This window comes from Ascidia mentula, chromosome 4, assembly GCF_947561715.1.
Source record: "Ascidia mentula chromosome 4, kaAscMent1.1, whole genome shotgun sequence".
NCBI classification, from domain to species: Eukaryota; Metazoa; Chordata; class Ascidiacea; order Phlebobranchia; family Ascidiidae; genus Ascidia; species Ascidia mentula.
In genome coordinates, this window is record NC_138569.1 from 400,606 (window position 1) to 414,965 (window position 14,360).

The 14,360-nt window shown below is 36.4% G+C and overlaps 3 protein-coding genes across 7 annotated transcripts; 2 read left to right on the top strand and 1 right to left on the bottom strand.

Annotated features, from left to right (window-relative positions):
* Positions 1-615: 615 nt before the first annotated feature.
* LOC145898468 (coiled-coil domain-containing protein 93-like) lies at positions 616-3,714 on the top strand. 2 transcript variants are annotated; one of them, XM_082986929.1, is made up of 4 exons: positions 616-2,250; positions 2,876-2,943; positions 3,015-3,082; positions 3,261-3,400. In XM_082986929.1, exons 1-4 carry the CDS (start codon positions 685-687, stop codon positions 3,263-3,265), a joined length of 1,707 nt encoding a protein of 568 aa, XP_082843055.1. In that variant the 5' UTR covers positions 616-684; the 3' UTR covers positions 3,266-3,400. The 2 variants fall into 2 exon arrangements, with proteins under 2 accessions (XP_082843055.1, XP_082843054.1); XM_082986928.1 differs by having other exon boundaries at positions 2,876-3,082; positions 3,261-3,714.
* A 134-nt stretch (positions 3,715-3,848) lies between these two features.
* LOC145898442 (uncharacterized) lies at positions 3,849-8,891 on the bottom strand. 3 transcript variants are annotated; one of them, XM_082986893.1, is made up of 14 exons: positions 8,448-8,891; positions 8,087-8,216; positions 7,735-7,893; positions 7,374-7,525; positions 7,161-7,249; positions 6,976-7,087; positions 6,799-6,909; positions 6,127-6,574; positions 5,822-5,972; positions 5,631-5,752; positions 4,831-5,032; positions 4,382-4,471; positions 4,223-4,319; positions 3,849-3,986 (listed from the first exon to the last, which is right to left on the bottom strand). In XM_082986893.1, exons 1-14 carry the CDS (start codon positions 8,607-8,609, stop codon positions 3,906-3,908), a joined length of 2,106 nt encoding a protein of 701 aa, XP_082843019.1. In that variant the 5' UTR covers positions 8,610-8,891; the 3' UTR covers positions 3,849-3,905. The 3 variants fall into 3 exon arrangements, with proteins under 3 accessions (XP_082843019.1, XP_082843017.1, XP_082843018.1); XM_082986891.1 differs by having other exon boundaries at positions 3,898-4,319; XM_082986892.1 differs by having other exon boundaries at positions 3,898-4,319; positions 6,127-6,570; positions 6,795-6,909.
* A 1,475-nt stretch (positions 8,892-10,366) lies between these two features.
* LOC145897122 (tectonic-like complex member MKS1) lies at positions 10,367-14,214 on the top strand. Of its 2 annotated transcripts, none has more exons than XM_082985301.1 (12): positions 10,367-10,509; positions 10,623-10,794; positions 10,895-10,978; positions 11,164-11,360; positions 11,642-11,770; positions 12,043-12,147; positions 12,223-12,331; positions 12,444-12,624; positions 12,686-12,808; positions 12,870-13,123; positions 13,500-13,689; positions 14,038-14,214. In XM_082985301.1, the coding sequence occupies exons 1-12, from the start codon at positions 10,433-10,435 to the stop codon at positions 14,196-14,198; spliced, it is 1,782 nt and encodes a 593-aa protein (XP_082841427.1). In that variant the 5' UTR covers positions 10,367-10,432; the 3' UTR covers positions 14,199-14,214. The 2 variants fall into 2 exon arrangements, with proteins under 2 accessions (XP_082841427.1, XP_082841428.1); XM_082985302.1 differs by having other exon boundaries at positions 13,508-13,689; positions 14,038-14,212.
* Positions 14,215-14,360: the final 146 nt, after the last annotated feature.

The following is a 14,360-nucleotide window of genomic DNA, read 5'->3' on the forward strand; positions in this document are numbered from 1 at the left end:
CGGTGCATGACTACAGCCCCGAGAGCTCCACAGTATTTATGACGTCATAATTGAGGTAAAAAATCATAACAATAGGGGTAGATTGTTAGTTAATAATGGGTATCGAAGGCGTGTTGCCATCTACTTATTCCCTAATGCCATACATTTTTGCATTACCTTTATTCGAAAGCGAAAATAAACCTGTAATTCACAAATTTGTCGGGTAAGTGAAGAAGGTTTACTTAACCGCCATGGATAAGGTTTTGGTCATTGCGAAATCTGTTCTTAGCATCTTGCTAAAAGAGAGATGAGTCTTGACTCTTGGCCAAAACCTTCGATCGCAATACAAGGGCAAATCCACTACTATTAATGACCAGCGTCAACATAAGTTTATTTTCATTCAAACTTTTTTGGCAATCTTTTTGGTATCCGCGCGTGCATGGAACTTTCGTGTTAACTTTTGTCAAGCGATTCAATTTCTACATTGCAAAATTATTTCTTACGTTCAAGGAATAATTGACATTATTTGCATTTGGGCTGGTTAAATCACCGGCGAAGTATTAAATTGCTTGATAAGCATTTTACGTTTAATTTATAGGCCTAACATAGCTATGTTTTTTATACTTTCTAGAATCCGCCTCTTTTTGTGGCTGTTACCTAGGTTGTCCCTAGTACACCTGCAACATAATTTGGACGGATACGAAAATGAGTGCCAGTGTGTTTGGTAAAGCAAGAGCAAGTTCCAAGGTCGGAGTGGAGCTTGGTCAAGACGGAAAAGCGGTTACTGTGGAAACAAGAGACGATGAAGAACAAAAGAATAAATTCAAGGAGATTATTGATCTTCTGGTTGCAGCAGGATATTTTAGGGCAAGAATCAAAGGCCTATCCCCATTCGACAAAGTGGTTGGTGGGATGACCTGGTGTATAAGCAACTGTAGTTTTGATATTGACGTCAATTTACTGTTTCAAGAAAACTCAACCATAGGCCAGAAAATATCTTTGACAGAAAAAATTGTCAGTGTTCTTCCAAAGATGAAGTGCCCTCATCCAATTGAACCACATCAAATTCAGGGCCTTGACTTCAAAAGCATTTTTCTCGTAATTCAGTGGCTTGTTAAAAAGGTCATTGAAACTCGTGAAGAGATGGGTGACCACATTCGCGACTTCAGCATTTCCCAATTCAACAAGCACCACAAAATGCCTCAAGACATCCAGCTGGAGGCTAAGAAAGAAACAATTCAAGATGCAGTAAAGACGCTACATGATTTCTACAGGCCAGTAAGGAAGTACAAGCATGACGACAAAGCAACATTGACAACCGAGGAAGCGAAAGTTTCTTCCACTTTGCTGGAGTATGGACGAAAGTTAAATGTCCAGAAAAAGAAGAGGAAAGACGATGACCAGAATTCATCAACAGGCAAAGAACAAACTGGCATGAAGGAGGAACTTGATGCAGCTTTCTCAAAGATTTCTGTTAAAAATGATCAAGGAGAAGCAATTGAAGATGAAGAGGAAGCTATCAGAATAGCCCAGGAGAAGACGTTGCAAGCTGTGATGGGAGGAATGTCAGCTATGACTGGTCGTGAAATTGAAGGAAAATTAGCAACCAAGGTTATTGGCTCCATTGTTGAAATGCAGTCAAGTGAAATTAAAGAAATCAGCAGCATGTATGCCCAGAAGAAGGCAGAAATTGAAGCCGCCGTCGTAAAGAAACCCAAAAGTTCTGAAATGATTAATGAAGAAAATATTGAGAAGTTGCAAGTTAGACTGAATGAAGTACAGAAAAAATCCGATGAAATATTGTCTGATTTTAATGAAATCAAAGAGGAAAATGATGCAATTGCCACCGAACACAGAGCTGCCCAGGAAAGACAACATGAGCTTGAAGAGAAGATGAGAGAACTTGATGAAATTGAGCAAAATGCTGATAAAAGCATTCTCCAGAAACTGAGAAAACTTGTTGCCATGAATGAGAATCTTAAATTACAGGAGTTCGAGTTTAAAAAACAATGCAAAGAGGAAGCAAACCAAATTCAAAGCGAGATCGAAGAACTAACGGAGCAGTTGAACACGATGTCCACCATAGAAAATAAAAATCTTTCCGTTGTGGAGAAACAATGCATTGAGGACTCAGAGAAACTGAATAAAATCAGATTTATTTTGGCAGCTAAAAACAGACAAGTGGCGACATTGTCCAGAAAAATCGACGAAGTTCCAACAAGAGCAGAACTGACCCAGTATCAGAGATATTTTGTGGAGCTTTACAACCAGGTAATATATATATATTTACAGTATATTCCTCATCAGGGCTTTTCACTCTGGTGCTTGCAACCCTGAACAGGGTGATATGCTGAATTTCATGAGTCACAGATAGTCAATATTACACAAAGTATACACAACATTTACTTGCAGTATAAGAACATAAAAAGATAATATATGCGCAAAAGAGCCATAATAATCAATGAGAGCTGCAGACTATTGGGTCCCAAACAGTTGTTTTGGCCATAGCGCGCTCCACGTGGTTCGTCTGTGTTGATTGGTACCTAGTTTGGTACCCTACATATCGACGATTGACCGAAAGGTACCACAAAGTGGAAATCTGTGTGCCTGCTAGCACAGTGCCACATCAACAGCTGCACTGATGAGACCTTACAGGTCGAAACAGTGCGTGCATACACCCTGTCTGCAGCTCTCAGAAAAAGATAAAGTGTTATAATGCAACATGTTACTGTTAAACATGTGGGTTCGTGGAATTTTTTTCCTGATAAAATGGGCAAAAAGTTTGGAAGCTCTGCCTCAAGCTGTGGTAACAAGCATTCATGTTTGTGATATGTATTTCACATGTTTTTGTCTATTTCACCCACCGTGTTTTACTTATTACAATAAATTTTCCCAGATTGCATCAAAGCACAAGGAGACAAAACAGTTTTACACGATGTACAACACCCTGGATGATACAAGACGGTATGTTGAGAAAGAAGTGGATTTACTCGATTCTATTTATGACAACTTTCAAACTGCAAAGATCTCCACAGGGAACATGGCCCAATATTTAAAGCACTTCGAAAAGATTGTCGAGGGGATAAAGAGCAACAAACTAAAAGTTAGTGTTTGGTTTTGCAATTCACACAGATTAAAACAAAACCATTAAAGTTTCATTTTTGAACACCCAATTTCTGGTCATAGGTTAACTATTGTGCCAATGTTGAGGTTGTTTTTCAAGCAACTGTTCTACAGATCTGAGTGTATTTTATATTATTCCACACAAACAAACTTTACAGGTTGAAAAGAAACGTCAACTTGAAAAACTAAAGAGGGATGAGTTGACGGAGAACTATCTTTCCCTGGTTGAAAAACATCGTCTTTATGTGAAAACCATCCGTGATTTCCAGGAAGAATGCAGGAAAAATGAGATTCTGTCCAGCAAAGTTAATCAATCATAACTTTCATACATATATTACCATGTATCCTTATACTGATATGCCATACAGCTTTTCATTTGTTGTGTTTTAATTTTAAATGCTTTTGTGCAGTTGTCAGTGTTTAGTTTTATGTAAAAAAGTATTTAAAAAATTATATCAGTTAAAACAAGTTTTCATGATAAATTTGTGCTGTTGTTTCTGTTTGAGTTATGTTGTTGCTTTTTTGATTTTCTTATTTATTAAGTGCAATAATCACAATATAAATGACACAGTGTGATTAAACTTGTCTAAATCGATGAATAAATTTCACAGAAACTTATTTGATTAACAAGCTTTTTGGGACAGCCTCCAGTATTCTGCAGGTTGTAACTACAAAGATATTTTCAGAAATTTAAAATTATGTAGTTGACATAATTGCTCATCATGTTCTTGACAAATTCAAAATAATTTGGTAAAACATGCTTTTATTTGCAAATGAAAACAGTTTTGTGCCACAATAAATATTTAATCAATAACCACAACATTATCAGTTCCTGTAGTTGTTGTTGAAAATGTTTTGCTAGATTTTGCTCTATTCTGTGAAGCCTGAAACAAAATTCAACTCATTTCATGGATTGGAATGTTATGCGACAAAGAAAACAATTTACTTATTTTTTAACACACAAGTTATTAACTATGCAGTGTTATGCAACACAGCTTAAAGCACATCATAATTTTGTAAATGTAGTACAAACTTATCCAGAACATTCTAAGTTTGGACTAAAAATTAACTTCGTGAAACACTGTTTAACAGAAGCACATTCTTCCACTTTGCATGTTACCGTTTCAGAATTCTTCACATAATAAAGCCCCATCTTTGTATACTTGCTGTTCACTTTTTCTGCACACTCATCACTGTGTTGTTGGATATCTTCTATCCTATTACAAAGTTGCAGCACTGGAGTGAGTACAGATTATAAAGTGGTTTCATTGTAACTTACTTGTACTTCTGACCACATGAGGGACACTTTACCAGTTGGCATCCGGCAAATTCTGACGTGTTCAACCTTTCCTGGTATGGTTTAGGTTCTCTGTAACACATTAAGTTGAAAAAAATCTTCCTGTGCAATTAAATACCAAATAGATATAACACCATGAGCAATGCAGCCAATAATGTTTAAGTGAGCTGCAGACAGGGTAACTAATTGGACAGTGACTGCTTACCACAATATGAGAGACACCAAGCACCAAGCCACACTGACGAGTACTAATTGGTCATCAGTGGCCCTGTGTGCAGCTTACTAGGTAAGAAAATGTGATTATAACGAACATATGAAAACAATACTTAAAACACAAGGACTTGTAGATGACTCTCGTTCAATTTCTAAAAACTGCAGTCAATAAATTGTAACAGCCCCTAGTAAAAAAAACACAAAATGTTTTAATTTACTTGCTGAAGTTGATCCAGTTCTGTTGCTCTACAGAAGTGAGACATGAATTTTCCGAACAGTCAACAACGCTATCGCGGGGCAAGATGGTGTGAATTGAATTATTCTCAAATTGTGGAAGAAATGTTTGGGTTTCTCCCATTTCACCGTCTTCTTCCAGGCAAACTGATGCATGGGCCTCGACCACTGACCCGTCGAACATCCCTGCAGCATTTTACAAGTAAATTAAATGATTACTTCTCTTGTTAAAAATATCATTAGGTTTGCAGGCTTGGCAGCCCAGGCAATGCAGCCTAGCTGGATCAGACCCCCTACGTAAATGGGAAGGTTGCCTGCCAAGTCCAGTGTACCTTGGCCACAATCTACCCAATGAAACCACTGAGCTCCTGTAACTCAGTTGGTAGAGCTTTGGGCCTGGTTAGCCCAGGGTCATGAGTTCAAGCCTCACCGGGAGCTTGATTTTTCAAATCTTGCTTCAACTTGTCAGGAAAAAGTGGCTGATCCAGCTAGGTTGCATTACCTGGGCTGCCAAGCCTCTAAACCTCATGATCACAATACGATTGCTGTAATCGCCAAGCAAGGACCTGTGCAGTGAGGCGATCCTGCCAATCATGCCGTTGCATGAAATATTACTGCGTAGTTAAAAATATTAAATCTTTGGCAATAATACTGGAGGAACGCTTTTTAAAAATATGCTTTGCAGATATAGTAGTTGACAAAGCAATGCTAAAGAGGATGCTGTACCCTAAAGAGACTATTTAATAGAAAAACAAAAGAAATATTCGATACACAGAGTACATACTCAAACACAACGGGCACTGCACTTTATGGACTGAAGTTGACAATTCAGACCGGAATAACTTTTTGGGGGATTCACCATAGCCAGAACTGGAATTCATGATGGAAGTTTTTTCACACTGGAGGCTGTGGGTAAAAAAAAAACGACAAAAATAATGTTTCTGAGAATGTGTTTAACGTTTTCCATGAGCCTACACTTCAGACGACTTCCTTTTCCCACTTCCGATTTTATTTTGCTGTTGTTCTTGGATTAAATGGATATTTTTTGCTGTGACGTCGCGGAAATATTTCCTTCCTTCTCGATTCAGTTTGACATCATTCACCGATTCAAACTTTTTCCGCAAATCTAAAAAATTTTAGCATGATTTTTAAATTTATAACGATTAAAAAAAAAGTTATCAAGATAATCATAAATTATATTAATCACTCATTTAACAGGCACAGAAATTTTAATGCACACAAGATAAAAAACAGGACAAACTAATCGAATAAATCCAAACCTTTGACTTTCAGCTTTGCTAAATTCAATTCATCTTTGTTAAGAGACAAAAAGAATTTGGTGACTGCTTGTTTCAGTTTCTTTACTTGTATCTCTGTGTACTTCGGCTCCGTGCAACTCCTGCTTTCATCCAAAACACAATCATCGGAAGTAGAGTGACTTTTTCCATCACTGGCATGGTCATCGACAGCGAAATTTTGTTGTTGTGTTTTTGGTGCAGGCCGATGCATTTGTACTTTTGACAATTTGTCTTTATTCAACTTTGTCATATTTGTATCAGAACTTTGTTTGTTTATTGGTTTTTCAAACTTCTTCGCTTGGGATACATCCTGTAGGTCAAAGGTTTGTGAGGTTGGATGAGAACTTGGAGGATTTTTGTTGGCAAAAATCTTTTCATTTCTGGTTGATCTCTCGGTCAAATTATCAGCATCAATTTTATTTTTGTCTGACTGCAAAAAAAACTTTAACTAAAAATGCATGTTTTGTGCCAAGTATTAACCTAACCTAAATTTAATGCAGAACATACTGACTTGTACAATAAAAATACTGTAAACGTCCAAAACCCTTTTAGTTGTAGTAAAATATTGTGGTAATGTTTTCAACAAACATTTCCACGCTTGCATATTTTTTGATACAAAAACCTCCCGCTATAAATTGATGAATAAAAACTTGCATTTTCTCTGTCACTGGACTTGTTGAATAATTTTCTTGGCTTGTTTGATTTTGTCTCGACAAACTTATTCGAAACTTTTTCTTTGTGAAATTCATTGCTTTTTCTCATCGGCTGTTTTGAATAATAATGTTGAAATGTTGAATACAAATGCAGGAATATATCCATGTTTGTTTAAACCTGGGGGGTGGAGGATTTTGATGCCATCAACATTTTAATATTTCTTGATAATGAGGGTCCAGATTCTGATAGTTGTCTCATCTTTCCAGTTGTCATTGGCAACTTTTCATCACTTGATAAACAATTATGTATAGTCAAAAAAACACTTCAAACAGAAAAAAACATAAATTGCTATGCCTTCTAACCTGTTCTTGACACGATTCATCATTCTGAAAAATGATGACTCAGGTTTATCTGATGCTGGAGACGAGTATGACTTGCTTGAATTTTCACCCTAATCATGGTTACACAGAAACTGCACATTAAAGGAAGACAATACATTTATAAACTGTAGACCAGAACCCTTGCATTTGCACACACATTTATTATTAAGAAAATGAATCAGAAAACTGTTAAACCTTTGATTTGGGCGTTAAAGTTTGTGGTGAATTTTTTGGTGTTCCAAACCTGATGAATTCCAAACCCAGTTGTTTGTTTCTTGCGTGAGGTTGAAGCAAAATAAGTCTAACCCTGTTCCACTTCTTCACACCTGCTTCCTTGATCATGTGTTCTGCGTTAGACATAAGTTTGTCCTCAACCATTTTCATTTAAAAGTATTCCTACGCTTAAATCCCTTTGTTCTCAGACAGAAAAGGAAGCACTTATCTTTATATAAACAATCCCAATGAAAACCAAAAGTACTTTGCAATGTATTTTCAAAAGAGTTTAAAAAACCCTGAGTGAAAAAGGTTTAAACACAAAATAAAGTTTGAAACAAACCGGAAAAGTTGATCATTTTGCATCCAGTCCTGTTTTTTCCCATTCTTGCATCAATTGCGCTTTGCATCATAACAGCTGGAATTAACTGCACGTAGTCTTTCGATGGTGGCCATGATGATGAACCAACAAAAACTTCCATAGAGGAAATATTGAAATATCCTGAATAAAATATTGATTGCAACCAACCGATGTTGAGAGATGAAAACAAAAGCTCACAACTCAATAATAAAGATATGGTAAGGTTTTTATCTTCAGCTAAAATAAATAATATTAGAAATCGTAGTAAACATAGAAATGATCCAGAAACCAAACACTTGCTGTCAATGCAAATTTGATTTCTATGTAAACCCACCAACATCGATGTAATGAATCTGAACGGGAGTTTGAAAACCGAATTCAATTTCAACTTTGGAGGATTTTTCAGAGAGGCAAGTCATCCATTTCTTGTCACGAAGAAGATTTGAGGCTGGATGAGTTTCACTCTGTTGTGGGCAAAAAAAAGTAAACGTTACACATGATTTACAGAAACAAAATACTTGGGTACTTGTTGTAACATGTTCAAATAAACATTACAAGTTAAATGTTATGAGTACAGTTGTATTTTTTTTATTTTAAGGATACAATAATTTAACCTGATATTGATGAATGAAAGTTATGGAAGAAGTCAAGTTATGTTAAAACGAAATGAATAAAAGTAGTCATAGAAATCATACCTCTGAAGAAACCTGCACAATATCTTGTATGGTTACCGGAGCCATTAACAGCAGAACAAAACAAATCAACAGTTTTGCAAAAATGAATCCTACATGGAAATAAATTGTTGGTTTTAGAAAACACACGATTTCAGCAAATTGATAAAAGTAACAAATAATCATATTAATAAAACTTCAAAGTAACAGATCAGTCAAACAATGATTAAACAAAATAAAATTTACAACATTAAAGCACAATTACAGATAGTGAACACAAAACACAATTAAATCAACAATTCAAAGAATACGCAACACAGAATATTTTTCAAATGCAAAAAATAATTATCCACAAACCATAACTTTATATAAGATAACAATCCAACCAAGCCAGTAACACGATATAAATTTATTTTGCATGCAATGGGTAAAATGAAATATGGTTCTTCATATCTTGGGATCATTTGCTTGTTGAATTATTTTGATCTTGATTGAATAGAGACAGGTTTAGTCAGTTGATCTTCCATTGAACTTTCCCAATTTCCTCCATCAAACTTTTCAACTTTAACACTTTCTACCGTGCTTTTGTCCAAACACCGTGGGTTGATTCCTGAAGGTTAAAAACAACATTCTTACATATAATCATAAGGTTGATTATCTCAATACGATAGCTGTGATTGCTAAGTAAGACCTGTGCAGTGGGGCGATCCGGCCTTGTCATGTGATTGAAACAATTCTTGTACATATATAAGAAAGTATATATGAAAAACAACAATAAGAAAAATGAATTGTTAATAAAAATCAGTTGAGGGCTGTTACAGCATAATCTTAACAATTATATCATGCCCTGATGCCTTCTGGATATCAGTGCAGAAAAATTAACTACACACTCATTTGCCAAGAAAAAATCCTCCTTAGTAATTATGAACTTTCTGGCAACAAAACAACAAAATGTTAATCACCGTATCCATCAGGATTGGATCTTGGAATGTAAAAACTTTGCACGCCGCAGGTTTTGCAGAACATGTGTTTTGCTTTGTGTGTGTTGAATGTGTAAGTTGTCAAACTATCAGATCCTCGGATTAGTTTAAATCTTGATGATGGAACAATAAAATGGATGTTGCTCTTCATATGGCAAATGCTGCAGCTATGAGTTGTTAAATGTGTTACAAGTTGTTCAGAACATCGGTTAAACAACCAGACAAAAAACTGATTTATGTATTTTTTTAGTTAAATGTTTTAATACAAAAAGTGTTGTGCTGATATCCACATTGGAAAGTTTGTAATTTGTGTAATGGAATTTTTGTGGCAAACATTTGCATAAACAAAACATTTTTTTCTGTGTAGAAGATTGTCAATAATATTCAGAAAAACGAAGCATTTTTCTTCCATCTCGAGGATATATACAGCAATGCACACATTACATCAGTTACATTAGGATAATGACAAGGTAACAAGACCTTTGAATAGTCTGGTTTAAATTGTTTGACAATTTGTAAGGTTAAATATTAAAACAAAGAAAGTGGAACATAGCCTACTTGCAGTCGTACACGTACAACTTCGCCGGCGCCAAAACTTCAAATTTTACAGCTGAACAATGACAGCTACCAGTGTGAGTGACGAAAATCTCTTTATTTTCGGTCGCCATAACAAAGCCCTTTAAGTATTATTGTTTAAATTCTAAACAAATTTACTTCGTACAGAAACAATCACTTGTTCGCGCCATGATGGGGAATCCCCATTAGCACCACGCTATTGGCATTGGTAAAAAAAACAAAAATTCATTGCAAATTATAAAAAAATAAAACACTTGAATTTTTGTTGAAATTTTAAACTAGTTTGAACATCTACCTATTGCGAGCAAAATTATCTTTGTTTTATTAATTTATCCGGGTTTTCTGAACCGTTGTGAATAGTTGCTACGGTTAAAAATCAAACATTTTTGTGAATTTGTTTTTCATTTTATCTGACTTGAAAATAATGTTGAGATATTAGTAAACTTGTTCCTGATGGACAAATTGTACGAAAAAGACTTCGGTGGAGCGGACTACAGATCTAGGGATCCAATTAAAAACTTTCGGATAAGGTAAGCAATGAAAAAAACGCTTAATCATTTGACCATTGTGGATTTTGTATCTCAACTATGTGCAGAGTGCAGACTGGACGTTCAATGTTTCAATAAAATCGATTTATTTTCAGAGTGAAATTGCAACGGTTAAGTGCATCAACAATTGGCTTTGTTTCGTCACAAACTGGTGGAACCGATGGGGAGACTGTTCCACCTGTCATGTCTTCAACTAATCAGTTTGGCCAAATCATTCTGGATAATGAAGAATTGGTAGTACAATGGCAGCAAAAATACTTTTCTTTGGTTAGTAATTTCATCAGATATTGCAAAAAAGTTATCATGAATGTCGTAATTCCAAACAATAAATATTTCATCATGGTTTCATTCAATATTTGTATTTCAGAGGGAAATGGAGTTTTATGGATTTGAACCTAACTGTACGTCAGTGCTCGATTACAAATACCATGCTGATGTGGAAAATATTAAGGTAAAATTTAAAAACAAAAACAGAACAGAAAACTTACACATGTTTTAAATATTTGAGAGGTTTCTGCAACAACTCATGTCATAATCACATAAAACCATGGATCCAGACCAATTCATTGCTTTCACAAACTTGCAACAAGATAATGTTTACTTCTTGCTGTAATGATCTTTTCATATTCTTCGCAGAAGTCAGGTGGCCGTCGGAACAACCGACTCTTTACCTATCTTGACACCGACCGATTTTACGCTTTGGAGGATGCTTTTGTTTCCATGACAAGTTCACCGGAAGAAATTGGTCCAACAGTTTTGGCCAATCAGGTTACAGAAGTTCGAAGACGAAAAGCCACAGAAACGGCAAATGTGCCAACATGGAAACTTCAAAAGTACATGAAGTCTTGTTTAAAAAACTTCCCTAAGGGGTTTTACAACCACTCACACAATAAGTTTGATATTTCTGCGCCAACATCTATCTATCTAGAATTGTTTGGCATTATGCATAAGTACCAAGGAGCTTGTGTAAATATGGAGACGTGGGATCCAATCCCACTTCCTTCATCATGTGTTATTCTGACAGATGCAAGTATTGCAATCTCTAGTTTAATACCCCTTGGTGGACGAAGGCTAACCCCTTTTAATTTATTGTAATTCTTCACTGATGTATCAGAACCCCAGCTGTGTCTGGAATGAAACTGATTGAAGAAAAACCAACAAAAGAATTCCAGGAAAATCATCACGTTACAACAACACCAGTTCATACCTTGGTTGTGATGGCTGACTTAAATCCAGAAGGCCAGTAAGTACCAACAATAAACTATTAGTGAAAATTATGTGAATAATTGTATAATTATTGCATGTATTTTGCAAACCTCTTTAACAATGGGTTGAACAGTGTAGACCCCAGTTGCTGCAATTATTCCAATTTTGCTTTTTGTGTTTTAATATTATGTGAATGCTTACATAGCCACAAATATTATTGGTGGGTATATGGTAAAGTTTCTTATGTTTGTAATGATTTTGCCTTCTACAGACTTGCACATATAGTACGCCAACCATATTTTTATTCAGGTTAGGAAATGTTGAGTTTGAGAGGAGAATATGCTCAGTGCAATACAATGATAACGGTGTGATAAGAGTAACACCTGATTTCACCCGGTCGAAACCTCCATACAGGTAAATCCCCCCAAAACAACAAAATTATAGTAATTAGAGAAAGTTCATGAAACATTCTTGATTGTATATTTGTAGGATTGAGGAGGGATGTCTGGGTAGAGATGTTTGGGAATTTCAAATCGAGCACATTTCAAACGTTGTCAGCAAGATCGAGTCTAGGAGGGAGGCAAAAATTATTTCAGAGGTGAAACTGCAATGACCATCTTGGATACAAAAAGTCGAGTTTACCTTTTCACAAATATTTGTGAAGTTTTTGTTAAATAAATACCAGCATCTAGATGTGTGTTTTTTTTCAGCTTTACCGGAAACATCAAAACTACTTAAAGAACTTGGTTGGTGACGAATTTGAAGAAGTCCCCGACAAAATATTCAGATTAAGTGTTTATGGGGAAGTATTATCTGCTGAGTCATTTGAGTACAATGACTTGCATATTGAGTACTTGGTCGATATACCAGATGGGTGGACAAGAGACCCAAGTAGGTTTACCTGGACAAGTAAATGTTCAAACCACTTTTCAGTGTTTCTATTTAATTATAGCATCGCTTTTGTCTGGATGTACACAAACTTGTACGACAAGCCTCATGAACAACATTGAAAAAGCTTACTTTGGGCAACCATTCAACTTTCAAACTTTCTTTTCATTGGAAAACGAAAGTGAAGGTAGGTTAAAATTGAAAATTTTTTTATAGTGTTGAACAATTTATCTAATATCATTACACAGAAAATCCCATGAGCTGGCCTAATGTATTTGTCCACGTGATATCTTCTGATTCCTGGGGTCGGCGCCGCACAGAGGGCTACGGTTACGTCACAATACCCACAATGCCAGGTGTCCATGACATCACTATCCACTGTTGGCGACCTCTGGGAAATTTTGGTTTCGATCAAATTTCTTCTGAAAGGCGAAGATTTTTCATCGGGGGAACTCCCGAACTTGAGGACGTCACTTTCGCCGCTGTTCCCGCAACTTTCGAGGTAAGACTGGAGGTTGGTGGTTCAAACCCCGACAGTGGTTGCAATGTTTCTTGTTTTCTGCTGATTTTTTTGTGAAAAAAGGGAATTGATTTACATGAAAAGTAACAGTATTAAGTTTGTATAAGTGATGAGCCTAGAGGCAAACCATGAATAAGCATATAAGAATTTTATTGATTTCCGCTCTAAAATGCTGTCCATGTCCACCTTGCCATAGCTGCGCATTGAGCGACATTCGAGATTTTGCATGAATTCTGCGTTGTGACGTAATAAACAATCGAACCTTTGTTCAACCTTCCTTCCTTCCTTACAAATCATTTTATGATCCCGCTTTAAATCATATTTACATTTGTGGGTTTAATATTGCGACCCAACGCAGGGTAGAAGGTTGGCAAAGTACGGAGTTCGAACCGAAAGCACGGGGAGTGTGAAAGTGAGACTGAACTGCATCCAACAATGCCGAGCATTCCAAGATTCTACTTCAGCCATGATATCCAGGAAGAAATTACAGAACGCGATGCAGATTGCACGCGGGAAAGCCAGCAGGGATGCTGTACATGGAGTCATGGGTAAGTTTGTGCAAGAAACAGGAAAATTATCTTGAAATGGGCCATAATTATCAGTGAGCTGCACACAGGGGTCATACTGATGGTTTTCAGCAGTTCTTTGGTCACAGTTTGCTACACAGTGGTTCGTTGAGCAAAGCACCGCCAGGTGAAAAAATCTGCCCGGTAAAAATCAGTCAGCTTTCTACAAGTTCCTGACATTTGCTCACTGGGAGAAAATATTCGAGTCAAAATTGAAAGACAACTAGCAATTGTGAAATATTTTGTCCCAGATATCCACTCATGCATTCCACTGACAATTTTTGGGTTGTTTTACTGTGTTGGAAATGATAATTTGTTTCATTTGAACAGGGGCGTTCCAGCGAGCCAGGAAACGAATGCAGCTCGCTCGTGAAAGCATCCCAACCCAAATAAGAGACGCCGCCCAAAAAACTGCTGCAGATAAACTTACTGGGGTAAGCACCCAAGAAAAGATTAAAAACATTTTGCGGAAGGTTGAGAAGCAAGATTGACCATCATGAAGGAATCTACTGTCAGAGGAAGAGATCGTATGAAGGAAAACTTTTACCAATTTCCTATCACAAGGGTCAGAGTTTGGGGTGTTACGTGGATAACAGACCAAAGACAAAGTTATGTATTTGCTTCAACGCTTTGTCCTTTACCTAAATGTTGAT

Bases quoted from the DNA above. Each gene is read 5' to 3' on its own strand.
- LOC145898468 (XM_082986928.1), top strand. From the start codon at position 685: ATGAGTGCCAGTGTGTTTGGTAAAGCAAGAGCAAGTTCCAAGGTCGGA. The intron at 2,251-2,875 runs GTAATATATATA...AAATTTTCCCAG, and splicing joins TTGTGGAGCTTTACAACCAG to ATTGCATCAAAGCACAAGGA. The intron at 3,083-3,260 runs GTTAGTGTTTGG...CAAACTTTACAG, and splicing joins TAAAGAGCAACAAACTAAAA to GTTGAAAAGAAACGTCAACT.
- LOC145898442 (XM_082986891.1), bottom strand. From the start codon at position 8,609: ATGATTATTTGTTACTTTTATCAATTTGCTGAAATCGTGTGTTTTCTA. The intron at 5,973-6,126 runs GTTTGGATTTAT...AAAATTTTTTAG, and splicing joins AGCAAAGCTGAAAGTCAAAG to ATTTGCGGAAAAAGTTTGAA. The intron at 5,033-5,630 runs GTATGTACTCTG...AAAATGCTGCAG, and splicing joins GCAGTGCCCGTTGTGTTTGA to GGATGTTCGACGGGTCAGTG.
- LOC145897122 (XM_082985301.1), top strand. From the start codon at position 10,433: ATGGACAAATTGTACGAAAAAGACTTCGGTGGAGCGGACTACAGATCT. The intron at 10,795-10,894 runs GTTAGTAATTTC...TTTGTATTTCAG, and splicing joins AGCAAAAATACTTTTCTTTG to AGGGAAATGGAGTTTTATGG. The intron at 13,690-14,037 runs GTAAGTTTGTGC...TCATTTGAACAG, and splicing joins TGCTGTACATGGAGTCATGG to GGGCGTTCCAGCGAGCCAGG.